This window comes from Prunus dulcis, chromosome 2 (genome assembly GCF_902201215.1).
Source record: "Prunus dulcis chromosome 2, ALMONDv2, whole genome shotgun sequence".
Classification (NCBI taxonomy): Eukaryota; Viridiplantae; Streptophyta; class Magnoliopsida; order Rosales; family Rosaceae; genus Prunus; species Prunus dulcis.
This window is the reverse complement of record NC_047651.1, coordinates 17,466,784-17,491,326: the sequence shown is the minus strand read 5'-3', so window position 1 is coordinate 17,491,326 and position 24,543 is coordinate 17,466,784. Positions and strand designations below refer to the sequence as shown.

At 36.0% G+C, this 24,543-nt stretch overlaps 3 protein-coding genes across 10 annotated transcripts; 2 read left to right on the top strand and 1 right to left on the bottom strand.

Annotated features, from left to right (window-relative positions):
- The first annotated feature begins 3,779 nt into the window (after nucleotides 1–3,779).
- On the top strand, nucleotides 3,780–8,300 carry LOC117619909 (putative recombination initiation defects 3). 3 transcript variants are annotated; one of them, XM_034349972.1, is made up of 12 exons: nucleotides 3,780–3,923; nucleotides 4,844–4,994; nucleotides 5,208–5,361; nucleotides 5,562–5,696; nucleotides 6,059–6,111; nucleotides 6,200–6,403; nucleotides 6,670–6,741; nucleotides 6,839–6,891; nucleotides 7,061–7,214; nucleotides 7,481–7,562; nucleotides 7,743–7,839; nucleotides 8,016–8,300. In XM_034349972.1, the coding sequence occupies exons 1-11, from the start codon at nucleotides 3,859–3,861 to the stop codon at nucleotides 7,835–7,837; spliced, it is 1,218 nt and encodes a 405-aa protein (XP_034205863.1). In that variant the 5' UTR covers nucleotides 3,780–3,858; the 3' UTR covers nucleotides 7,838–7,839; nucleotides 8,016–8,300. The 3 variants fall into 3 exon arrangements, 2 of the variants coding, with proteins under 2 accessions (XP_034205863.1, XP_034205862.1); XM_034349971.1 differs by having other exon boundaries at nucleotides 7,737–7,839; XR_004584638.1 differs by lacking the exon at nucleotides 8,016–8,300 and having other exon boundaries at nucleotides 7,495–7,562; nucleotides 7,737–7,775.
- A 4,896-nt stretch (nucleotides 8,301–13,196) lies between these two features.
- Nucleotides 13,197–19,287, top strand: LOC117619907. Of its 4 annotated transcripts, none has more exons than XM_034349965.1 (7): nucleotides 13,197–14,479; nucleotides 14,672–14,881; nucleotides 15,144–15,211; nucleotides 15,355–17,008; nucleotides 17,114–17,277; nucleotides 17,729–17,915; nucleotides 18,008–19,287. In XM_034349965.1, exons 2-7 carry the CDS (start codon nucleotides 14,731–14,733, stop codon nucleotides 18,652–18,654), a joined length of 2,871 nt encoding a protein of 956 aa, XP_034205856.1. In that variant the 5' UTR covers nucleotides 13,197–14,479; nucleotides 14,672–14,730; the 3' UTR covers nucleotides 18,655–19,287. The 4 variants fall into 4 exon arrangements, with proteins under 4 accessions (XP_034205856.1, XP_034205858.1, XP_034205857.1 ...); XM_034349967.1 differs by having other exon boundaries at nucleotides 14,668–14,881; nucleotides 17,150–17,277; XM_034349966.1 differs by having other exon boundaries at nucleotides 14,668–14,881; nucleotides 17,123–17,277.
- Nucleotides 19,258–22,558, bottom strand: LOC117619908. Of its 3 annotated transcripts, none has more exons than XM_034349970.1 (4): nucleotides 22,371–22,558; nucleotides 20,572–20,663; nucleotides 19,883–19,958; nucleotides 19,258–19,763 (listed from the first exon to the last, which is right to left on the bottom strand). In XM_034349970.1, the coding sequence occupies exons 2-4, from the start codon at nucleotides 20,641–20,643 to the stop codon at nucleotides 19,510–19,512; spliced, it is 402 nt and encodes a 133-aa protein (XP_034205861.1). In that variant the 5' UTR covers nucleotides 20,644–20,663; nucleotides 22,371–22,558; the 3' UTR covers nucleotides 19,258–19,509. The 3 variants fall into 3 exon arrangements, with proteins under 3 accessions (XP_034205861.1, XP_034205859.1, XP_034205860.1); XM_034349968.1 differs by having other exon boundaries at nucleotides 19,258–19,766; nucleotides 19,886–19,958; nucleotides 22,371–22,556; XM_034349969.1 differs by having other exon boundaries at nucleotides 19,258–19,766; nucleotides 19,886–19,958; nucleotides 20,572–20,652; nucleotides 22,371–22,556.
- Nucleotides 22,559–24,543: the final 1,985 nt, after the last annotated feature.

Genomic DNA, 24,543 nt, shown 5'->3' with positions numbered 1-24,543 from the left:
GTGATTTGCAGCAATTTTCGTCAAAGACGATGTACAATCAAATTTATAGAACATGAGGGACGTCAGGGAGCGAGTTTTGGGAGCAGAATTTGATTGAGAATATAGACTAAAATGGGTGATGGGGAACTTCAATCTAACCATGGTTCAAAAGAAACCACCACAATGGGCTTTTTTTCAAAACGCCTCAGTGGACTTATTCACTAACCTAAAAGGAAAAGACAAGAAGAGATGAGGAGGAGGAGGTGAAGTGATAGTGACACTTCTTCTTCTTCTCCCTCTATGGAGTTTTCCTTTAGAATTCACAGAAGGAGACAGTGACTAGAGTTTCTTTCGTTCAGGACCTTTATGCACGTAAGAAGATTGAAGTTTTTTTATTAAAAAAATCCTCCAAATTGATACGTCATTTTTCATAAGAATGTTCCAGCTCTTTTGAAGTTTCAGTACCTTACAACGTAAGTGATGATGATTGGACAACGTCATCATAGTGTTCATTCAAAAAATAAAAATAAAAAAATCAAAGACAAGTAAAATTCAATCCAGGTTTAGGGTTTAGGGTTTTAAACTGTGATGATATTATGGTTGTTTTAAAATCAGTGAGCATTTTTATTCACTATTCTAATAAAATATGTTCTCAAGACTTGATACATATCCATAGATATAACCGTGGTTAATAATGACATTATTATGAGAGAAAAATGATACTTTAAACAATTTTTTTTTTTTGGGTTGAGAAATTCTGGGATTATATTTATGCCACTAGCCACAAAGGGCCATTACAATAACGGAGGGATTTAACATCAAAATTAAGACAGTTTAGGTCTACTCCACTAACGATCAAGCATGATCGAAGAAACTCTGGCATAGGCATTCCAACTAAGAGAGCAAACTCAGAATAACCAAAAATAGACAAAGCTTGAAAATACCAAGCCATAACAATGCAAATAAAACTCTCACAAAGTAGAGGAGAAAAGCGCTCAAAAAGTAAATGTGAAAAGCTCTCATAAAGGAGAAGTGAAAAACTTTCACAAAAGAAAGGTGAAAAGTTCTCACAAAAGAAGAAGTGAAACTTACACAAAAAACTTAAAGAGCCTCTACGACTTATTCCTAACATAAATAAACCCCAAAAAGAATGATAGCAGAGATCCACCTGCGTTAATAACATTAGTAATGATCATTATAAAATAATATTATCCTACTAAAACATGTTGTGAAATGAAGTGGTCACAACCACGCCATATTCAAAAGATCCCTCCCACCACCTAATTTAGACATCAAACGCTTGTATCAAACGCGTATTGGATGACGTGCCCCGAAGGCTGACGATTTTAGAATTTGATACCCACATACATTCGCAGGGACGCAATTATCTCTCCAAAAATGCCATTCTCAACACCAACAAAAAAAAAATTAATTACAATTTGGTATAAGAAAATTGTTTAGAATTATAAAAAACAAATACTATTATAATAGTATTTGTAGATCAGCTCCCACTGCCCTGGCCTGCATGACTTGTTGCTGGGGAAGAAGGTTACCTTCTTGCAAACATGGACATCGTGTCCCTAGCCTATCAAAATTAAGTCAACATATTAGCAATAGATAATATCTAATTAGCGATAAATACATTATATTGGGAAGGAGGACACTTATCCCGAGATTTGAATGGATGACCAAGGGGGAAAAGGAGGAGGGACCTCGCCACTGAGGTAAACCCCTCGGTCAATTAATTTTGGATTTTTGTATCCGATGTTTGAGTATTGATATGATTTCTTAATGAAGTGTTTTTTGTAATCAACAAGTCAAATATCAATATAATATAGGAAGTTATTTGCTTAAATCCAGTTGAAGATTGCACCACTTTGATTTCAAGTAGTAAACAAAACTCACTTCTAATCTCTAAATTTTATAAAAAAAAAGCGCATGTGATGTGCTTCTTCTCATAAATGATTCTGATCTATTTAAAATCACTCCTAAACGAATCCTTAGAAAATATTTCAAGTTCTAATCACTCATTTATCGATGTTCAAAAAATAAAATAAATTTCTCCATGCCTTAGTTTCTTTTGACCATAAAGGGTTTGACTAATTAACCGAATCTTTTTAGTCTTTTATGTACTTGTAATTGTATATTAAGCTAAAGAGCTTGAAGAATTATATTGGAACATGACTACAAAAAATCATTAATAATTGAGGATAATCAAATGATGCAAACGTGGACACAATGCATTGAGAATTTGAGATATTGATACGTTTGTTCCTTTTTGCACCAACCTCTTTCTGAAAAAGTCTTCGGCACCACCAATTAGCTTGCCGTACGGTAATGAATTAAGACAGATATTATCCAAATAAAAAAAATCTGAAAGGTTATAACGGGGTGGGGAAATGTAGGACTATGGAATTTATATTGTACACGCTTATGATTCAATTAAGGGCAGTAATCAAATTCAAGTCCAAAGAAAATGAAGACTTCCACATAAGTGGAGGGCGAAGTTCACTTAGCATGAGACTTTGAGCGTAAAATGGAGACTTAAGTACGAATTAGCACTTGTCTAATGATATTTTTTTAATGTTAAAAGATTCAAATTTGATTCTTTTCATCGATATTAATTCTTAAAATAAAATAAAAAAATCGAAGGCTTAAATTAGTTAGGTTTTGGGTCTCTATGAAACAGCGCTCGCCTACTATTCAATGAAAGTACACAAAGTTCAGAACAAAAAAAATGAAAGTACACAAAGACAACAAAACTTTTGGGGCGTCAAAGCCGGTTATATTAGAATAAGCTCAACCAATCTTAACTCATAAGTAATTTTGAAGACTCGAATTTCCCAAGTTACTTGGATCAAGTTCAACACACTAGCTTAACACACAAGTTCAATTTGCGAGCAAACTTGTAGGTTTAACAAATAAATTATTTTGAGGGCATGTTTGGGTTGAGCATAGGTTTTCTCGAAACTACCAACCCAAGCTTAACCTCAATTTTAATATATCAATTGGCATTTTCTCTTTCAAAATTCTACACATTTTCTTTTATTTATTTTATTATCTTTTGTACAAACAATATTGGAGAGTGGAGATCCGAACACATGAATACATGTGTATGACTAATTTCTTTTAACCACTTAAACTATAAAGCCCTTACAACTCTACTTTCTTTTAACCACTTAGAGCATCCACAGGTTTGGGGGGTGTATTTTCGGGGGTGTAAAGTCACTTTTTCATCATCTTTACACCTCCGGGGGGTATAAATAGGTTTTTTGCTCCAATGGGAAACGATGTAAATCTAAATATGTAAATACTTTTCTCCATTTTTCCTCTACTTTTCTCAGATAGTCCCACCTGCAAGAGATGTAAAAAAAGATGTACAATTGCATCTAAATTTACACCCCCCATTGCGAGTTATCCAGTTCACAACGGGTGTATATTTAACATACACCCCATTATACACCCCCAACTGTGAATGCTCTTACAACTATAAAGCCCTAAACCCTACTTTGTTACCTTAACTCGTCCATATTCGCTAACATTTCCGAGCTAGGTTTAAGCTAAGCCAGCATAATGGGCTTCCAAAGTGGGAAGCTCAAAATGTTGGAAAAAAATGGGCCTCATTGTTAGTTCGGCCCATTAAACAATCAAGCAATTCTCAAATCCCTTTCCCGCCAGGCTCCGTAAGATTCCCCACGAGTCTCGCAACGCGCTCTTTCTTTCCTTTTCCGCTCTGAGTCTCCCTTCAAATTCAAACCGTCAAATCGATCGTCGTCTTCAATCGAAGGTCGAATCTCTCTTCTAATCTCGTAGAGTCTCAAGTCTGTTTCAATTTGCTCCAGACATCGAAAAAGACCTCGAAGTCACTGATTCGAACGAATGAAGTTAAAGATCAACAAGGCCTGCGATCTCAGCTCCATCTCAGTCCTTCCTCCACACACAAGGTTCGATTATTTTATTTCTAAAAGTTCAAGGCCTGCGATCTCAGCTCCGTTTGGTTCATGAGAAAACGCAGGAAAATGCTTCACAAAAATATCGAAGTTTTTGAAATTTTAAATTCTCAGTGTTTTAGAATGTTTTAGCTTAATCTAGCTTCTTAAATCTGCTTTTTTCTTCTACTTCTTGTATTTAGTTGATAATATACATAGGATCGATCTCAGTTATTCTTCCAATCATGCACGAACTTTCTGTTTGGCTCAAGAGAAAATGTAAGGAAAATGTTGAAAAAATGAACTTTTGAATCTTAAGCTTTGTATCATCTAGGATTTCTCACTTATTTGAGTCACTCAGAGGCCTATTTCAATTTTTCTTCGCCATGCATGCAAGGTTCTGTGTCTCTTTCAGAACATGTTTTGTTTGATTTCCGAAGTGTGCGGGACTATGCTTAGAAAAATAAGTCTTGACCTGTGTACCATATGTATTTCAATCGCTTCCAGTTCCAATTCCAAAGGCTTTGTTTGATCGCTGAGAAAATATAGACAACCGAAAGAGATTAAGATGATTGGATTCAAAGATTTTGTTCGAACTAAGCCTTTTGATGTAGGTGTCGATTCACTTTCTGATAGGAAAAGGAAATATAGCATTTCATTTTCTTTCGAACGTACTCACAGAAACTAACCTAAGTGAAAATGAGTTTGTTCAGATTTGCTTCTGCTTTCTATGTTTCTTGCTCTTGCCAATTTAGTCTGTTTATGGGGGGGCAAGTTTTTGCCCTATGTGAAAGCTTTAGCAAATATGTGAAAAAAAAAAAAAAAAACTTAATTTTATATGTCAACTGTGATGAGGCTAATACAGTGGATTTTCCTGAATTCTCTTATTCATATTCTTATTTGTGTATATTTTTTCTTTTTAAATTCATGCGAAGGAGGCCAAATGCTGTGCCAAATGGACCACAAGCATCGCAGCTTCGATCTCAACCATCAGAGCAGTCATTTTCTCAGGGATTCTCATCTCAGCATGGCATGTTTTCTCAGCTCTCTCAGAACTCTCTTAGTGACGTTCTGACCAATGATCAGGTTAAATCTCGTCTCAGGTTTGAGCCTAGTGTAGGAAAAGAAAGCTTAAGTTGTGTTTTCATCGTTTTATTTTGATGACAAGACAATTCAAATAAGTAGGTTATCCCTTTGGAAAAAGCATTTATTAAAAAAAAAATTCTGTCTCAAACTGAGTGAAATTGATTCTCATTCAAAGGTTTGTTCATTAACTTTTTGTTCATATTATCTCTGCAGAGGTTTGGCTCTCAAGAACGAGAGAATTCTGTGAAGAAGATTGCCTGCTTACCCCCAATTAGTCATGCACGTGAAGAGAGTCAAATGCAAATCTCAAGATCTTCCACCAACTTCATGCGCAAGTGGAGTTCTGCGTCTGGTTCAGATCATCGATGTAAGTTTCCTCCAAAGTTTGAAAGGAATAAGTAGTATTCAGAAGGGCTTCTAAGTATAGGTAGTAATGAAAAAAATGCGCTAGGGAAGGTCCTTAAGTTTAATTTGTAATGGGTAAGAATAGCAGGTCAATTAAATTCTTGCTCTTGTATGAGTAATATGTCTAATAAGAGAAACTGAATTCTTTATTTGCCTGAGCAGGTCAGACTAGTGAGGAATTTGAACACCGGATTGGAATGATGGAAACTTCATTGAATAAGTTTGGAATGATCTTGGATTCAGTCCAGAGTGATGTCATGCAAGGAAACAAAGGAATGAAGGAAGTATCTATGGAGAGTGAGTAATCTATTCTTCTACACATTGAGATATAGGAGATGAAGATAAAATATGTAAATTTAATATTTCGAAGTTGTACTACAGGCTAATCAGTATAAGATGTTTTTATAATTCTGAGTATCTGATCTAGGAACCAAGAAATATAAAGCTAAAAGACGGATTAAGTTACCAATCTGGCATTTTGAAACAGAAAGTCTGTAGGATGTTCCATTTTCTCATAATTCGAAGAGATTTGGTCGAACATAGTACAACTAAGGCTCATTTTTGAAGTGTAAAATGGTACAAATTTACTTCACACAATGTCAAATGTTTCAGATCATAATTAACTCAAACATTATGTTCTCTTTTCAATTTTAAATCAGTGGAAGCGATGCGGCAGAAGTTGGCAGCTCAGGATAACTCATTGCAGTTAATGGTAATAGTAACACGTAAAGTCCCTACTTTTTTGTTTCAAGCGTCCATGATTCTGGCCTTTCTAACTTAACTGGTATATGGTAACGCAGAGTAAGCGGCAAGAAGATTTCAAAGCTAGTTTTGATGGGGGCATCAAGTCTATGTCTGAACAACTGAGCAAAAATAACTCTCAAGACAAATTACAGGAGATGTTCTTGGTGCTTTCAGCCTTACCAGTAAAAATAGAAATCATAGAAGCATCTTTACTGAAATCACAGAATAAGCTGCATGACTCCTTCGTCAAGGAAATGCAGGTCTGTATGATGAATAATGGATAGTTCTGTGGCACATGCAAGTATTTAAGACATTAAGATCATGAATTTTGAACTCTTATATTTTCTTTGAGATGAGGCAGAGAAAGTGTTTAAGAATTGCAATTCTTTTATGACATAAGAAATGTTGATCTTCCCTATTTGCTGGTGTTTTCTATTGAACAATTGAACTTTCAGTTATAAAATTTTCCATGAGGTCGCTGAATCCTTTTTTTTTTTCTTTCTCTTCGTCTTTTCACTTCTTGCAGAAAATGATTTGCAGCCAGAATCAGAATACCTCCATCCAAAAATGTGAAATATCCTCTATACTTTCACCTAAGGTGACTTAAATTTCCCTAATTGTGGTCATTTAACTTAGTCAATCACTCATACATTATGATTTGTTGCCGGAAAGCCTTTATATCTGGAAAGCTGCAGGGCGTTGCTGCCTCTCGTGCTATTCCACAAGGAAAGCCACAGCCTATTAAAAGGTATGCAACAAAGTTTATTTCCATTGTTTATTTGATAGGAATTTAGTAATGTGTTCTTTATATTATTTCTTTGAAATAGACGGCACCAGTGGCACCATCCTTGGGTATATAATTGTCATTGTAGTGTTTGGCTCTCGGAGAGATTTAAAAAGCCTTCTCTTGATTCCAGCTCAGCTGTGCCTCCAAAGGCTTGTGTGCAAGCAGTTGTAGTTCCAAAGACAGAAACAGGGGGCTGGAAGACTGTTAAGGCGGAAAAAGCTACGTTTAGTGACAGCGGGTTCCGGAAAGTGCAAAAACCTAATAGATTTACTTCCATCCAAAAGGTATTCCTGAGTTTTTGGTTTTTGGTTATCGTTTTTCCTATCTTTCTGGCTGATTGGATAGACAGTATGCTTTCTGATTTAAATATGTTTGTAGCATTAAGGTGGTTGGCTTAATAACAAGTGTGAATTGAGTTTAATGCACTTGAAGCAAAAGTTGCGGTTTTATCTTATTTGCTGCGTGAAAATCTCTTTGATTGCTCATTTGTGGTATTATAAGTTACGTATCTAGTTTCGTGGCCGGGATGAGATGAAAATACATGATGCAGGAAAGAGAATGCAGAGTTGTCATTGAATCAGATGAGGAGATTGATGGAGCCTTTTCCTGCTTGCTTGACGAGAAAGAAACAGGTACTCTGTGAAAGTAGCATTTGCAGTATCTATTAATTTTGACTATTGGCTACACATTTTTGTTGGGGAAAAAAAGGTGTGATAGTAAAAACTGTACCACTTATGTTTATGCTGTATGTGTATATATAATCATTTTGCTCAAAACTCTCAAGTGTAAATGTTTCCTTGAGGAAGACGTAGACATGGCTGAGGAGGTAAAGGAAGAGACACAACGGATTTTGAGGAGGGCAAGGAGGCGAAAGAGAAAATTATGCAACACTATAATTATTAATTGAAGGTACACTTTACATATTCGATAAGAATTTTGCTAAACACAGTCGTCCACACATTTTTTTGAGTGATTGCGAGTCCTTGATTAAATAGGATCTCATTATGAAGCTCACGCTAATCAACGGTTTTCAATTCCCTGTGAATCACCAAGTCATTGTTTGTGCCTTTTTGCTAATTGTACAGGTGTTTGATGTCTCCTCCCATGTGCTGGGGCCTGAGGACGTAACCCATAACTGCAATGTTAAGTGGTTTGATTACTTTTGGTATGTTTCTTGCCATGCCAATTGCTCACCTTCCTCGTTTTTTTATTTTCCATACTTATACCTTCCACTTGAGGCCTAGCATATATATCAAATTGACTGAAATAGATGTCCATTGGGGAAACACAGATTGGCTAAGAACTTCGTGTTCAAGCCACAATAGTTGTAAAAAATTGCGAATGATCAAAACTATACACAATATTATATATGTCAGTTCTCAGTTCTGTCCAGGCCCATATATCCCTGGTGTGTTTGCGTAAACTTGGGCTCAGTTTGAGCTTTTCCCATTGCTTATTGTTCTCAAAGCCCACAATTTCATCGATATGCCATGCGCGGGAAATTGTTAGCCCTCAATGCAAGCCACTCGTCTATCTACGGGAGTATATGTACATTTCATCAACCGCTAACAATTATCCACACACGACATTATCCTAGGACACTATCACCCACCTCATGTCTGAGTACAGTCGACGTCGTCGTCGACAGGGAAGTGAACAGCTTTGCAAAAGCCAAGCCCCTATCCTCCTAAGGCCTGAAGCGTGGCACAAGTTCAATGCCTAGGTAAGGTCCCTATCTGCTTCAATTGAACGCGTACCATAAACTAGAGATACCCATGTTTTTTCTGTCGGTGCACGACCTTTGCAAAACCAACACTATAATCAATAAATAATCAAATTCATCATTGTCATTTAAGAAACTGATGAAAGTTAAACATAATTATACTAATCCATAGAGAGAAATGGGGCCCTCCAAGGACCAAGGTGTCACACGGCCATTTTCCCATCCTCCTTTTTCATTCAAAGTAACATCATTGTGAGAGTGCTTATCTGAAAATTTTCCTAGGGGGGCTGCTTATTTAGACTAACTTTAACGGAATATTATAGTAACGAAGGTTTTTTTTATGACTAATAACTTGTCTTATTAGGTAGGTTCGAATTTTAATAGGAATTTTTAGAAGAAAAAAAAATAGTTGACAAGATTGCATTTCAATTACATGATGTCATTATAAGAATCTTTCAAATGCTATTAGATTAGATATACTCTCCTCCCCTTTATTTTATTTTATATTTTGGTGATGAAACAAGAAAGATACCTACCTCTTGATCTTGAAATGCTCGCCTCATGCAATGCAACCACTCAAAGCTACTTCCAATGGTGGCTAATTCATCACCGCTCACATGTATTAGTTGTAAACTAAGTAGGATCATTTCACCCTCTAATCTTTGATTACTTGTTCTTGTTGGGCGTGATGCAATTCATGCATGAGACTTTAACTTTTATTACATTGGATTCTCAAAAAGATGGAGAGAATCCAATGTTTAAAGAGAGAATCGTTAGATTAGGAACGTCCAGATCCCCCCATGTTTGAAGAAGTAGCCCCACCCACAAACATAACGGGATGTTACTATGGCAATATCGCAAACCAATCAGGTACTGCCACAATGACACTCTGATAAAATCACTGTAGTAAAGAAGAGTCATTTTGTCACAATACTCTAGTTACAGCTCACAACCAGACTGTAGTTTCATCCCAAGCTTGTAACCATTTATTATTGCCACAGATTTCTGCTCATTCTATCTGTATTTTTCAATGTATTTTATTACAAATCTAATCTACCCATATGAAAGTAATTTTAAGAACAAAATTAAATAAAAGTACCCAACTTTGGTGACCATGTTCAGAGATGGTCCTGATTGCATCTATATATTGATCCTGAGTAATGAGATTCATTCTTATTGTCGATGAAATAAGTAGGTGATGTGAGCAAAGTTAGGTTTTATGATAGAAAAAGAAGAATTAAGCATTTAACATTTTAGTACAAATGTATTTTTTTCAGTACAAGCGATAATTTAAATTATAAGGGGGAGACAGGTTTCTCACACAAACTATAAAGGTGTCATAAAAGTTCGAACTTGAGACTACTATCTATAAGTTAAGACCTTTTTTCATTGGGCGCTAGATCCATTGGCTTTGGTACAAAGTATATACCAGTAGAAAGAGAATCTAGAAGTCTATAATTTCCGAATAAACATCAACATCCCATAAACTGTGATTAAAAAAGCTTTCAATTATTGATTATTTTAAACCATTTTTTTTAAAAAACCGATGGAACATTTAAGGGTCAACTAGGTGACATAATTTGGTGAGGGCTTTCCATTATAGCCTCTCCAAACCAGAAATAACACAAACGTAAGTATTAAATTAGGCTGTTGCAGTATGATTATGACCAAATTTGATAACTCATTCTCAACAGAATTGCGAACCTTAAAAGAAAAACGAAAATTATGTGTGCATAATTAAAGTTTCACCAAAATAACCAACCAAAGAAATAAATAAGTTGCACCAAATAACTGATTAGGTCTTTAAGCGACCATGAAATGATGAAATGGAAACCCTAGTCCTTTTCTGGGACTGGAAGGTTCGAACTTTTGGTGCATCCATATTTTTTTAATCCTTCAAATACAAGGGTTAAGTGTAAGATGAATGGTAAATGCAAAATGAAATGCACCCAATATTGTGTTCATTTGCATTTAACAACAAGGAGACTGGGTTTGAAAAATGATTGTATTAGAATAAGTGCTTTTCTTGTGGTCCTTGCATTTCCACTACCTATCAATTTTCTGGAATATCTTCAAGGGCAAGCAAGACAAAAGCTGCCCGATTGTTTGTATGCAAGCTCACTCTCCCCTTTCCCTTTCTGCCATCCTGTATCTGACTATTATATATATAATACAATAATAATAAACTTTTGATGTGTTACTTTGTTTGGCCTTATGCGTGTCATAGAAGAGTGAGAGAATCATATGTATCAATCTCCACCACTACCCTCATGAATGGCTTCAAGATGTGTAATAGTATTTTCGGAACGTAAGAATTCATTTATATTATAACACATGAATTGATAAGATTATATAACGGTGTTATGATTACATTATAATTAACAATAAATTGGGTGATAAAATTTCATATTAGCTAGTGGTCCCTTAAAACAAAAACAAAAAATTCCCAACAAATTCCAAAACCTGGGCATTGTCCTCAGTAGGCGCAACTTCCATTGTCCAAACAATAGACAATCTCATGCATTTGTTTGTTTTTGTTGGCATTGTCATTGTCATTATTATGATCAGAAAAAGGTATTGGACTTGAAGTTTTTTACCCACCCCAACCTAATAAAATGACATAGCATAAATTATAATAATAAAAGAAACATTTCAACTCCAATTCGTTGTTCCTTTGCTATTGGCTTCCCTACCTTCATAAACAAACAAAATTGCCACTTGATTAAATTTGTTTAAATAGTATTAATTAAGTATTTTTTTAATTAATTATCCTACCCAACATTCATAAGTTTGTATGTGACGCATCAAATGATTCAGTGGACATTAGGGTAGAGGCAAAGGTAGCTCTTTGTCTCATATGGGCCTTGTGATTAGACAATGAATCAATCAGCATTGAAGTTGGTAAATTGTATTGGTTTTGGTGGACCCAACTGCTTTGATGCAGTAGGGTCCCAAGTGAGCTGCATTGAGGCCCAACTGCTCTTCCTCACAAAGTCACATGCCACCACCATGGACAAAAGCTTTGCTGTCTCAGATTTCACTGTCATCTCAGTTAGATGCATTTCCCATGCAAATTCTTACCCTATTTTTTGTTTATAGTCAAAGGGGTAGTGAGTTCATGATCTTACTTACCTGCACCAAATTTAATTCAGAGGGTATTAAATTTGATAAAGTATGCAGCTCTTGGAGTTGGTTCACGTGATGACGACAGCATATCGAAAAATGTGTTTGGAGTTAGGATAGATTAAGAATTCGATTTAAGATTAACCCTCGTAAAAAATTAAAAAATAAAACCATATTTCCGAGTGGAGGAGAGAATCGAATTCAGAACTTTTTTCAATATTATGACAAGAGTATCACTAGACTGCTAAATTGGTGTCCATGAAATCCTCACACACATGCACCTTTGATTAGGCAGTTTTTGATTTTGAATTCAAATTTCAGCCATCATTGCTATAAAAATACTTGATTATGGGGAATAATTAGGAGGCAGTTTTGAATTTAAATTATTTTATTATTTTTTGTTCATAATAATAGGGTGAGGGATTCTTGACCCCATATCCATGGGACCATGGATATACCAATTGATAGGAGGAGTTTCAGAAGCAGGCCTTACTGCATATGCATCCATTTATAACGACTTGAATCCACACATGGATGTCTATGAATTCTACATTAAATGTGGAAGAAGACTGCACGACGAGTGTTTTACCACCAAACCACTGACTCGTTTATTATCATTCCTTCATTTACAATTCAACTCAAAAGTAACTTATTTTTCTTTTTGCATGGGAAAATGACATTGTTATTTACTTGCACTGCAAAGCGGTATTATGCATATATGTGTACAAAAAACTTGTGGGATTATACTAAATCCATGACATACAATATAAATGGATGAATAATTACGTGAACTTATTTGAAATGGGAGTGGTCATGAATCACGGAAGTCGGAATTTGGAAAAGAATAAATGAGAATCAAATTAACTACTATTTTTTTTAAGATAATTTCTTATTTTCAGATATTGAATAACGATAGTTTGATTCTTTATGTGTTAACAAACACATAAGAAATTATATATTGTAATATTGTAACACCTTTGTATGCAGGTAAAATAAAAAATTGAGATAATTCCAATACTCAACTTAAAGTAACTAAACATATTGTTAAGGTTACAAAAAGAAAAAACTTGGAAGTAGCTGTCAAAAAAAAAAAAGTGGAAGTCATCATGGACTTGCCTCCCATGAACTAAACATCACTTCAAAAGGATCAAAACCTATTTGAAAAAAAGGGTAAAAAACTTTTTTTTTTTGGTTGTCATAATCAAAAACCATTCTAGATAAATAATAATATTTACTGTAGATAATATAGAAAAAGATGTCGTAAACTCTTTTCTTTTTAATTCCATTTTTTTTTAAAGTCCATTTCCAGATGAATCATCCCTCCTTTTCTCCACTTATTTACACTTTTAACCCTATGCCTCGCATGTTATATATACATTTCTAACCCTTAATCTCGTCTGTATCACGCATTTGTGTTTCTCAACGCTCAGGAACTCTCTTGCAAAAGCGTACACGTCAGCAACTTCGCACACACATTTCCTCTACAGCTGCAAAGTAAAGGTTTTTGAGGAAAGAAAGTCAGAGAGAGAGAGAGAGAGAGATGTGAGAATTGGGATGGTGGTGAGTGGGGACTTTGATGATGGTTGGAAGAGCAGAGGAGAGAAAATGGAGACAGCCCAAACTTTTCTTCAATACAAAGCTCTCTCAATGGACCCCATCAAAATCAATCCAAACCCAACTGTCACGTATTCTTATAATCTCCCACCCAACACTAACAGCATTGTAAAGTTTTTGTCTTTCACTTTCTCACCATCACTTCCTTCTCTCCCTCCACTTTCCTCGGTCTTTAATGGCTGCCCATTTGAGAATTCTGCTTAAAAAATAGTGGGTCGGTGCTAGATAAGCATTTGGACCTCTCTTTTTGGCTGTCAAAAAAGATGCCCACTTGGAAGAAGTCTTTATTTTTCACCATGTGTTTGGTACAATTTGCCTGAATTTGGTCTGGGTTTTGTGAACGCCTGTGATATTTGTTGTTTTGGAGGTTCTGGGTGCTTGAAGCTTTGCCATTGAAGAGAACTTTGCACCCAAAAAAAAAAAAAAAAAACCTTTTGCTCGTGTGAATAGCTATGTTAGAATTTAGCAGAGCTTATTTTGGGTGTTTCAAAAGGGTCGTTTTCAATGGTCTTTGATGCTGCATTGTACTGTGCTGAATTTTTCATGCTTTGTTGTGTCAAGCATTGACCTTTTGAGAGAGGATTTTGAATATTAAAAAAACCAAACGCATGCGTGGATTATCTGAATTATCAATTCCATTGTGCACAACTCATGAATTCTGGATCGAATTTTTGTAAAGAATATTTGGGTTTATCAAGCTTTTGTGTATCTGAAGCTTCTGATCAATTTTCGACATCATTGCTTAGTTTTGTTCATATAAGTTTGAGGGTGGATTTTTTTTCCTTTGACCCATTTGTGATCATGGGAATTGAGGAGGTATAATTGCCTTGATTAGTCTTTTCTTTGAAGTGAATACCAAATTGCAAGTGCTTTGAGCCTTTTGTGGAGAATGTGAGGTGCTGGTTAAGGCTTTTATGAAAGAAAAAAGAAGGCTTTGATACCTTGCCATCCACAGAAAGTTTAGTATCTTGAGCTTCACTCTGTTAGAAAACTTGAGGGGTTGAAATTGGAATTTATTGGTATATGCAATAGACTTATCCAGCTGCATTTCTATCTTCGCCATATCGAATTCAAGGGTCTGAAGTTGAGGTAATTGCTTCATGCATGTCATGTCTTTATTTGATCTTCTAGAGTCAAATTTTGCTATGATTTCAGTGAAATAAAAATTATGTTTGTATCAACTGATTTTCCTAATCAAGATGACTGCATTCCTCTGTAGTGTCCTTTTAACTGCTATTTATTAATTACTCTTTTATGTTCGTTGGGGTTTCTTGCAGCCAGGCTAGGAACAGATTTTGGATATAGAAAGCCAAATAAAGTTAAACATTCACCCATTAGTTATGGCAAAGAAGTCCCAGAAACGCTCTGTGCGATTTGAAAAAGATCAATTAGGCTGCATGTCGGGTTTTATCAGTATATTTGACTTCCGGCACGGTCGCCCCACCTGGAAGCTGATTTCTGATAGGAGGCATGGAAGTAAGCATGTTGTTGGTGAGAACTCTGAATTCTTTTTCAATTGGAAATGGTGCTTCTCTGCCATTTGTTGCCAAATTTCTTCAGGCTGAAATGAGTATGCAGTGAGTGATTGTGTTCTTGGGCAATCTGCAGCAAGATTTTATAGTTAACACTTACCTGGACGAGATTTTCTCAGTTTGACCTATGATTGGGAATTGGTTTCTAGTAAATTTTCTTTGGAATCACCAAAAGGACAATATTCCAGATTGTTGTTGAATTTCTATTTTTCTTTTTGCAGGTACTGGACTTTCAAGGAATCAGTTTGAGATGTTGAGTAATTTGGATAAAAACTTCCAAGGCACCCTTGTAAGTGTGGGCATATCCAACTGAACTTGTGCTTTGAAATTAATATGCTAGTTTCCGTGAGAGGGAGGGGAGGAACTGGGAGTTTACCACATAACAGACTGTAGTGATTATATAACTAATAATTCCATACTAAATTGCTTCAGGACGGTGATGTGAGCACAACAGCAATAGTGACAGCCGATGCTTGTAAGCCTAGTGTGAAGAAACTCATGGAAGAAGAAATGTCCATTGAGCAAGACACAAAAAAGGAGATAAGCAATGATGAAGCAGAAACTAAACAGTCTGACTCAAGCCAGATCAGAAAGGACCACAAGAAACCAAAGAAGACTCGCAAGAAAAGCCGTGACATGGACACCCATAATTTGAATGCTTCTGAGAACTCGGAATCTGTATGCTCTTGCAATCAGAATCCAGAGCAGAAAACTAGAAGTAATTTTGGCATAGATGAGATAAGGGAAGAGGTACGTTGCCAGATCCATCAGAAATATATTAATTGTGCAAATCATGATGTGAATGGTGAAGCTCCTGCAAAATCGAACTACAAGCATTCTGATTTTGAAGAGTTATGTGTGGCAATCAAGGAGTTCATGAATCAGAAGTTTACTGATGGGAAACATCTCACAGAAGATCAGAAAATCCACCACTTCAGAGAACTAATGGATGCACTTGAGGTCTTAAGTTCAGATGAAGAATTGTTTCTGAAACTTTTGCGAGATCCAAACTCACTGTTGGCAAAATATGTCCAAAACTTGCAGGATGCTCAGATAGAGAAAGATGAAGAATCCCAGTCCTTTGCAGAGTCTAAGTTGTCAGAACAGAAGCTTGGCGATTTAAAGCAACCTGAGGAGCTTGTCATCCGTAAACATCGTTACTTTTTCAGGAGAAAGATCAAGCCTCAGGAAAGAAACCCAACAAAGGCAAATGAGAATTCTGAAGCTTCAAAGAGAATTGTCATTCTGAAGCCTGGGCCTCCAGGCTTACGAAACCCTGAAACTGAAAATAGCCCATCCCCAGAATCCCATTACATTGCAAGGAATAAAGGGACAACTGAAAGAGTTGGTTCCCACTTTTTTCTCTCTGAAATAAAAAGGAAATTTAAGAATGCTATGGGAAAGCAACAGCATGGGGCATCTACTGTTGGAATTTCAAACAGATTGCCCTATAAACGTCAGAGTTTGGAAGATAGTGACAGAGGAGTTGGTAAAGAAAAAGCTGGAAGTTCTCCTGGTAAAGAGCACTTCTACATGGAAAGAATTGCTAAACCTTCCAGTGGTATCAAGAGGGTAGACAAGACTGGCAAAGTGAAAGAATCTGAAATAAGTTTGGAGCATGAAAATCATGGTATTCTGGATCAAAGGGTATCTAACATCTACATTGAAGCCAAAAAGCATCTCTCTGAGATGCTGAGCAATGGAGATGAAGTTGTAGATATTTCGAGACGACAGTTTCCTAAAACCTTGGGAAGGATTCTCTCCCTCCCCGATTACAACATTTCTCCTTTTGGCAGTCCTGGAAGGGACTTGGAGAATGGCTTTGTTACTGCACATATGAGATTATCCGCCTATGACAAAGTTTGGAAGGCCAATGAGAATACATGGTCTCCTAAGCAAGAGAAAAATGCCAGCCCTCTCAGTCATGTAGCACCCAACTTAGAGAGTCTGCCATCTGTTTCTGACAGCAACCCTGATTATAAAGTACAGCCTCCTAACTCAATACCAAGTAACTCAGATAATCTGGTTCATGATAATGAAGTAGAAGAAACCCATCCTACCATCGTAGATGAGATGAATCCTGAAGGTATTGATTCTTTCAGCTGTTCAATATTCAATGACAAACATTTTGATAAGCCCCTGCGCTTGTTTTTAAGTTCTTTGATATTTAGCATTTACAAAATTTCTGTAGGTGATATAGAGATTGAAAAAGAAATTGAAATTGTAGCTCAGGAAGAAGAAATTATCGTGGATGTTCCCTCTGAACCAAGTGGCTCTTCAATTGCCAGAGATGACGAAACCGGGGACATGCCTGAAATTTCTGATGATAAAAGATATTCTGAATGCTCAAGACAGGTAACAATTTCTTACTTGTTTGTGCATATAATTTGTTTTCTTTTTGTACTCAAATTTTCATGACATGTAAAAAAATTGTGTTAAAATGATTTTCAATTTGAAAATCAACATAGATAATTAGAGGTGATACATTCCCTGCCTATGAAGGCCATGGGGTAATTCTTTTTTTCCCAAAGCTAAGTCAGGCACTCACAAGAATGTTTTCGTCACTCTTGCTAACACAGTAACCCAATAACCGAACTCTTTAAAAGAGTTTGGTTTAGAAAAATTGGCTCATGCAAATAATATCTTATGGGACTATCGTCTATATCAACATGTAAAGATGATGGGATGAGCCAGGCAGGACCCAAGTATTATTCTTATGTCTATTTGCATTTTCTTTGGTGGATCTGCTGCTTATATCCATCATCTTTAGGGTTTATCCTGATAATCATTCTTACTCATCTTCCAGGAATCAAATGACGAGAACCCAGTGCAATCTTCTTCATTAGCATCCCCTTCCAGCTCTTCAACCACCAAGCATTTTGAAGATTTAGAAAGGGCTATTGATATAGCAGAGCGGCCAAGCCCTGTTTCAGTTCTTGAGCCACTATTCACAGATGATGACATCAGCCCTGCAAAAACCATTTCTCGACGAGGTATGGTTCATTATAATACAAATTGATTTGGAATCTTTTTTTCATTTTTTTTCATAGCACTTCTTCATTCATGTTAACTCACTGATTTGCAGTAGAGCTGCCAATACAACCACTACAGATCCAATTTGAAGATCATGACCCTTCAGCCACAGAGCAAACTAATAATGCAAAAACTTGTACAGAAGACAAGGAAGTAATATTTGATTTTGTAAAATCAGTGATGCAAGCCTACGGCTTCAATTGGGATGACATCTGTGTGAAGTGGCTTTCTTCTGACCAACTTATTGAGCCGTCATTGTGTGATGAGGTAGAGCTTTTCCCTAACCAGCTTTGCTATGACCAGAATCTCCTTTTTGACTGTATTAATGAAGTTCTAGTGGAGGTTTGTGGGCGTTGTTATGGTTGCTTCCCTTGGGTGTCATCTGTGAAACCTAGCATAAGGCTAGTACCAGACATGAAAACTGCTATACATGAGGTCTGGACAGGAGTTTATTGGCATCTCCTTCCGCTTCCATTGCCTCATACTTTGGATCAAATTGTCACAAAAGACATGTCAAGAACTGGAACGTGGATGGACCTTCGATTTGATACTGAGACCATCGGTGTTGACATGGGTGAAGCCATTCTCCAAGAATTGATGGAAGATACCATATTAAGCTATGTAGATGGTAGTCCCAAAAGTGAAAATGCTTTAGCTTTGGCTGAGTCGAATGAAAAAGATAGCATTTTGAACTTGTAAAACACAATCTGGCTTATTTGTCCATGCCGAAAACCAACCCACCTTCTTGTTGAGGCAGTTGGAAAGCAAGTCATATATGCGCATCCAGAGAAGCAACATTTCACCAAGAGATCTTCTTAGCTTTCCTGGAGTATCCTGGATCCAAGATGAATTGGCTTTGCAACTTTGTCAACTGAAATCATGTAGGTAGCATAGAATCTGCCACATCGGAAAACTATGGCTCACTGGGAATTCTGGGCAACAGTCATCACATGAAACATCCTTAATGGATAGGGTTTGCAAATGCTCCTTGCAAGAACTCGGGCGCTTCTCCAGAAATGGATTATACAAAACTGATAAGTACCATTTCTGAGAGTCATTGTCCATGTCAAGCACTGAGGCTGTAATGTAGAGTTGTTCTTATAAATGTAGATTCTTGTAGAGGGTTCGAGCTTTGTGTTAGTTGAGGGTGTTCTTGATTTCATTCATTCTTAACTGTGTTGTCTTGTTCTCTTCTTTCCTTTTTTTCCCCCTTTGTATTTTCTGTTGTATTTGCAAAGGTTAGAGCTCAACGAGTTGTGAGTTGTGAGTCTTGTGACTGACTGGTTGTAATTACAAAGAAAATAAAAATTCATGTTAGGTTTATTATATGCACCGAACAAGCTGTGACTTTGGTTCAATAAATTTGCACTTGGAAATGTGGAATATTTGTTCCTATCTCCTTTTCACAAGCTTTGATTTGTTGACTGAACATCTATAATTACAGATAAAGAAATTGTATGAAGTTACCAGAACAACAGAACCAAAGCTCTAAAATTAACTTTTGACAAGGGTGAGATGGTTAACTTTCTTTGGTTACAAGTCAAGGTGAAAACGTTACTTCTTCCTTTTCTTTCCCCCTAAAGATGGGGTCACCGGAGCTGCTGGTCTTTTCTTCTCAAACGCTTTGGTTCTGCTGTCCAAATCTTCATCGTCGTCACTGTCATCTCTAGCAGCAGCCGATGCAGACTCCTCGGCAATTTTGGCAGCATTTCTTCTTCCAGCATCCAACTTGTAGTGTAATTTCCTTTCAAGGGGATCATCTGAAGGTGAAAATTTGGATGGCCGGGGAACTTTAGCACCTAGTCCAAGCCAGAGAAAACCAATATAGAGTTCTGCAGAAAGTCAACAACGACACAATAACAGTAATATTGACAAATTAAAGAAAATTGTACTCCCTTCAGCCCAAAATAAATAAATATATAAACTTGCCTAGCAGGTCTACTCTGTATTTCAAAAGGCTCATCTTCTGCAGGTTCAGTCATGTTATTAACCCATTTTTGAGCCTGCATATTGGTAAATTTTCAAGCACAAACAAAGTTAGATTTTGAAAATCTAATATAAGGCAGTGGTGACATTGCAGTGGCGGATAGTATTGTGCTTAGACTCCATTGCACCCCATTCATAAGGATTTTCGACAAGATTGCTGTAACATCAATCGCAGAAATAAATACTCTCCAAGTACAAGTTAAGGAGAGCCTGCATTGATGTAAATGTTATTTATCTGTATCACCAGATAAAAGTCACGTAATCTTTACATAGTTATCATATGCTGACACGATCCAATTTATAGCACTCTGATTTGGTTTCAAATTAGTTTAAATTCCAACACCATAATTTTCCTCACTGTTGGTATGCTGCGGCAATTCACAATCCATTCGCAAATCATTCTTTTAGAACAACAGTTATATTTCAAGTTCATTCACTTGAATACACACACACAAAGATAGCTCCTTCAAGAAACCTATCACTTCATATCATCATATCTCAAATGCTACAAGATGTTCATTGCAACAGTTCTAACTATTCTAGACCATATAGACCAGACTTGCTAGGAGTCCCTATAAATCAGTTTATTGTTCATAGCACAATGAAAGAAAACTAACAAAACTATCATACCAATTCCAAAGCTTCATCCAATTTAACTACTTGAGGACGATTCTTTTTCTGTGGCGTCTTGTTGGTGCTCATTGCAACTTCCTACACACAGACTGCAGAATACAGCAGAGTCTTAATGTGAAGACCCATATTTTTAAAAGTATATGTATTAATAATTTGAGGATTAAATATTTTACTGCATATTTAGTTATATATTTAAATTAATAACATGGATTAAGAGTTTAGACGTGGCATCCTTACATTGTTTTCTTGGAGAGAAAGAGTGTTCTCTCTTATCTTAATTTGGAAATATATTTGAACGTAGTTAGTCTGCTGGAGGTGGCTTTTTCCATTAAATTAGTTATCAATTAGTCGATGCATTACCATGCATTTGGACAACTCATGCTTACAATTTGGTGACGAGGCTTTATCTTAGTTTGAGGTGGAGTTTACAATTTCAATAGGTGTCACAACCCTTAGAAAGAAAACTCCTGACGTTGACTCACAGCAGCTTATATAAAAGAATGGCAACCAAGTTATATGTTTGAGAGAGAGAGAGAGAGAGAGAGAGAGAGAGAGAGAGAGAGAGAGAGAGAGAGAGAGAGAGAGAGATGATGATGATAAAATTCTTGGAGGGCATATAGGCTTAGTTTGTGTTTTCTTAACTTGGTAGAATTGAGGTAGGAGTTTTTTGGGAGGCCTTTTGTAAAGATTGATTTGATTAAATTTTGTGAACATTATATTATGTGTGGTATTACAGTTTGGTTGGAACATTATATTATATGTGGTATTACAATTTGGTTGGTATTCTTTGTTATTGGGTTTTTACTTGTTATTAATTATTCGATCAATGTTGGTGTGGTTATATTTTGATACATGAGATAAATGAAAGGCATAAATATTATCATGTTATGCAAATTAATTGAAGTTCTTGGATTGAGAAAATAATGATGGATGAAATGATATTTTGTGTAGTTAAGTCTAACTCTTGGTAGGTACCAGGTCTCAGGGATCCCACAGTGCACATGTTTTTTATTAGGTGATTTGAGACTGGCGACAAAGAGTTAGGCAAGACGACTAACAAAATGGGAATTTTGGGATAATTGAGATGAGTGTTAGTTCATATAAATGGGCACTTGAGACCGAGTGTTATAAGCATGGTATGGGATGTGCATGTTTGCTTGTCCAGTTATACGAATTAACGGGAATAGATGAAGAGCATACATACATTATTATTATTGATATGATATTTAACTGAGTGACTGCATCTCACTTAATTTAGTTATATTAATTTACCGTAAAAAGGTTCATGTCCCTGAGCTGTGGCTTCGCTCACCCTTTTATAGACATTGCAGGTGTAAAACCCAAAAGACAGATGGTAGGCAAGCTGAAGTTGAATTAGATGAGAGTTATAGAGCTTTTTTTATTTATTGTACATTTGTAAGACTTTAGATCTATTTTTATAAGATAAATTTTAAAACTCATGTTTCTCCTTTTTTGTTTATTTATTTTTATTTTGATTTTCTCACACGTCGTGCGCAGGATTTCCACCGACCCCGCATCCGGGGGGCGTGACACTTAATCAAACTCAAACCAATATACTCCATTAACAACTAAATTAGCTAGCCAATGGATCACACCATGAAACACCAAATAGTAGATAAAAACACACAAACATATCAACACCAGCTAAACAATTAAAGGGTTTTGATTGATCATATCTCATACTAGATTAAGAGGCCAACAGTAAACGCACAGACCAAAAGTTTAAAGCACAATAATTGAAGTAGGAAACAAAGCTAGGGTTTTGAAGAGCGTACCAATTCCCAGAAAAGCTAGCTGTTGTGAAGCTCTGAATTTGGGTTTTGAGGAGGAACTGAGGCCAAAGTTTTTTTATGGCAATGGTGTACAAAAGGCGAAGACTTCGGGGCGAAACCGGTGAAAAACAGCCAGACAGGTTTTCTTTTGTTGGGCTTCAACTGAAGAAAGGTCTTGGGCTTTGATGACTTTGATTCCTAACGAAAACCACTCTTCTCACAGCAATGTATTTTTGTTGGTTCAAATAAGGCATGATAATTTTTTTTTGCTTAATAAAGAAAATTTTGAGACCATATAATAAAGATTTTTCTATACTGCAGTTAACTACACTTTTTTGTTACACGCATGATCCTTTTAATTTAAATATTAAAGATTTTTTGAAACATACTTATAGTTCAAGTGATTAAGAACACTTCATCGTATACCAAGCCTATACTCAATTTCAACTTCCCTCAATATCACCTGTATTAAAAAAATTTATAAATTCTTTTGAGACATATCGATAATTTAGATAATAAGTTGGGATCTCTGATATGACTCTTTGTCGAAAAAGCTTGCCATGCTTTAACTCAAATATCTCTCTCATCATCATCAGTTTCTTTGATGATGGAGTTGTTGAAACTTGGAAAGAAAAGTTTGACTACCTATGTATCTATATAATCTATTTGACTTCAATATGAGAGACTTGCACTAATGATTCTTTAGTTTACCAAACGTTTGCTCCTCGAAGCTCATAAGTTAAGCCCACAAAATAGTTTCATTGTTTGTATGTCAAATATTGCTGCGTAAGTTTATTCTATTTATGGGTTTGGTTTGGTGGCTGGTGGTTGGTCTTCTAAGATCTCTTTTATGTGGAAGTGGAGTTGATGAATTTGGTGGGATCTACTATCCTTTGGTGTTGTGGAATCATGAGTTGTGATGTAGATATTGTGACTTTCTCTGAGTTGTCAAGGTGAAATTTGAATAAGTGGAAACTGGTTTTTGAGTTTTATGGACCCTGTTATATTCAATTCTGGGTGAGCTGGGATTTAAATACATGTGTAGCTCACTGTTCTTGCACTGGTTGTATTTTATTGTGTATATTTTCTGTTTTCTTGTTTGCAAGAACCCTATTCTGGGGCAGTGTTCTTCTTGTGTAATTTTGCAATTGCCTTTCATATTAATAAATCTACTACGTTCATATTCTAGATTTTCAATATGAAAAGTTATTGTGTGCATCTGATACACCGTGTGACATGTTAATATGGTATATGAAATTCACTCGAAGTATAAACACGTGTATTACGCTAAGTAATGAACAAGTATCAAATACACCCATTAACTTATCTTTTAATCTTTGTAATAATTTAGCTTATATAATAAAGGAGTTTGGCAGTTGGGATTCAAATCCAAAATATCCGATCAGATAACTGATTGCTTAACTGAAACCACATGTCCAAAGTCCAACCTTAAAGCATTGGACAGCTTACACTGATGAATAGGCCGTTTGCCCTCAAACTCAAAACCCCCGCTTGTCACTTTCTGATTGGTTGTATTTATGCTTTGCTGCATATTCAAATATTCCCAGAGCAAAAGGGTGCATCTGTAGTACTGCTGGTTAGGTTAGAACGTGCAAAATGACCAAATTGTACAACTGAAACAGCATCAACACAAGTTCAAATAAATTTTGGGAGTTTTGAGTCTTTGACTTTGCGACTGGGATACATGAGACACACTTTTGACAACTAGTTTTAATTTTAGTGCGTGCAAATATCTGCCATATTTGGATAAAATTTTCCAGAGAATCAGTGGGTGGAGTCACCAATCTTTTCATGGAGGGCTAAATATCTTAATTTGGGAGTCATTACGTGATTGTTTTTATTTTGTTGTTTCAAAATTGCCCATAACTACAAATATCTTAAAAGAGTACATCGAGCTATATATAGGTTTGGGGACACCTGGCTCCATCACTGTATACTACACGTGTATTTTTTGTTTCCATCAATTATTATTCGCATTCATTCTTTTCACATGTTAGTTTCAATTACGTGATTAGTTATTAGAAAAGATAACTTAATTGCATACACTTGTAAAAAAACTATATGTGTTAAATACTGTGCAATATTCAAATCCAACATCCCCAATATGTGTGTACATGCATGCATGCAGAACTTTGCATTGCACTTTAAGGGTAAG

Excerpts from the sequence above, each read along its gene's own strand:
- LOC117619909 (XM_034349971.1), top strand. The coding sequence starts at position 3,859 with ATGAAGTTAAAGATCAACAAGGCCTGCGATCTCAGCTCCATCTCAGTC. Across the intron at positions 5,697-6,058 it reads GAAGGAAGTATCTATGGAGA|TGGAAGCGATGCGGCAGAAG; the intron begins GTGAGTAATCTA and ends ATTTTAAATCAG. Across the intron at positions 6,892-7,060 it reads AAGCCACAGCCTATTAAAAG|CTCAGCTGTGCCTCCAAAGG; the intron begins GTATGCAACAAA and ends TCTTGATTCCAG.
- LOC117619907 (XM_034349965.1), top strand. The coding sequence starts at position 14,731 with ATGGCAAAGAAGTCCCAGAAACGCTCTGTGCGATTTGAAAAAGATCAA. Across the intron at positions 14,882-15,143 it reads TGGAAGTAAGCATGTTGTTG|GTACTGGACTTTCAAGGAAT; the intron begins GTGAGAACTCTG and ends TTCTTTTTGCAG. Across the intron at positions 15,212-15,354 it reads AAAACTTCCAAGGCACCCTT|GACGGTGATGTGAGCACAAC; the intron begins GTAAGTGTGGGC and ends AAATTGCTTCAG.
- LOC117619908 (XM_034349970.1), bottom strand. The coding sequence starts at position 20,643 with ATGAGCACCAACAAGACGCCACAGAAAAAGAATCGTCCTCAAGTAGTT. Across the intron at positions 19,959-20,571 it reads TGGATGAAGCTTTGGAATTG|GCTCAAAAATGGGTTAATAA; the intron begins GTATGATAGTTT and ends ACCAATATGCAG. Across the intron at positions 19,764-19,882 it reads ACAGAGTAGACCTGCTAGGC|TTGGACTAGGTGCTAAAGTT; the intron begins AAGTTTATATAT and ends GTTTTCTCTGGC.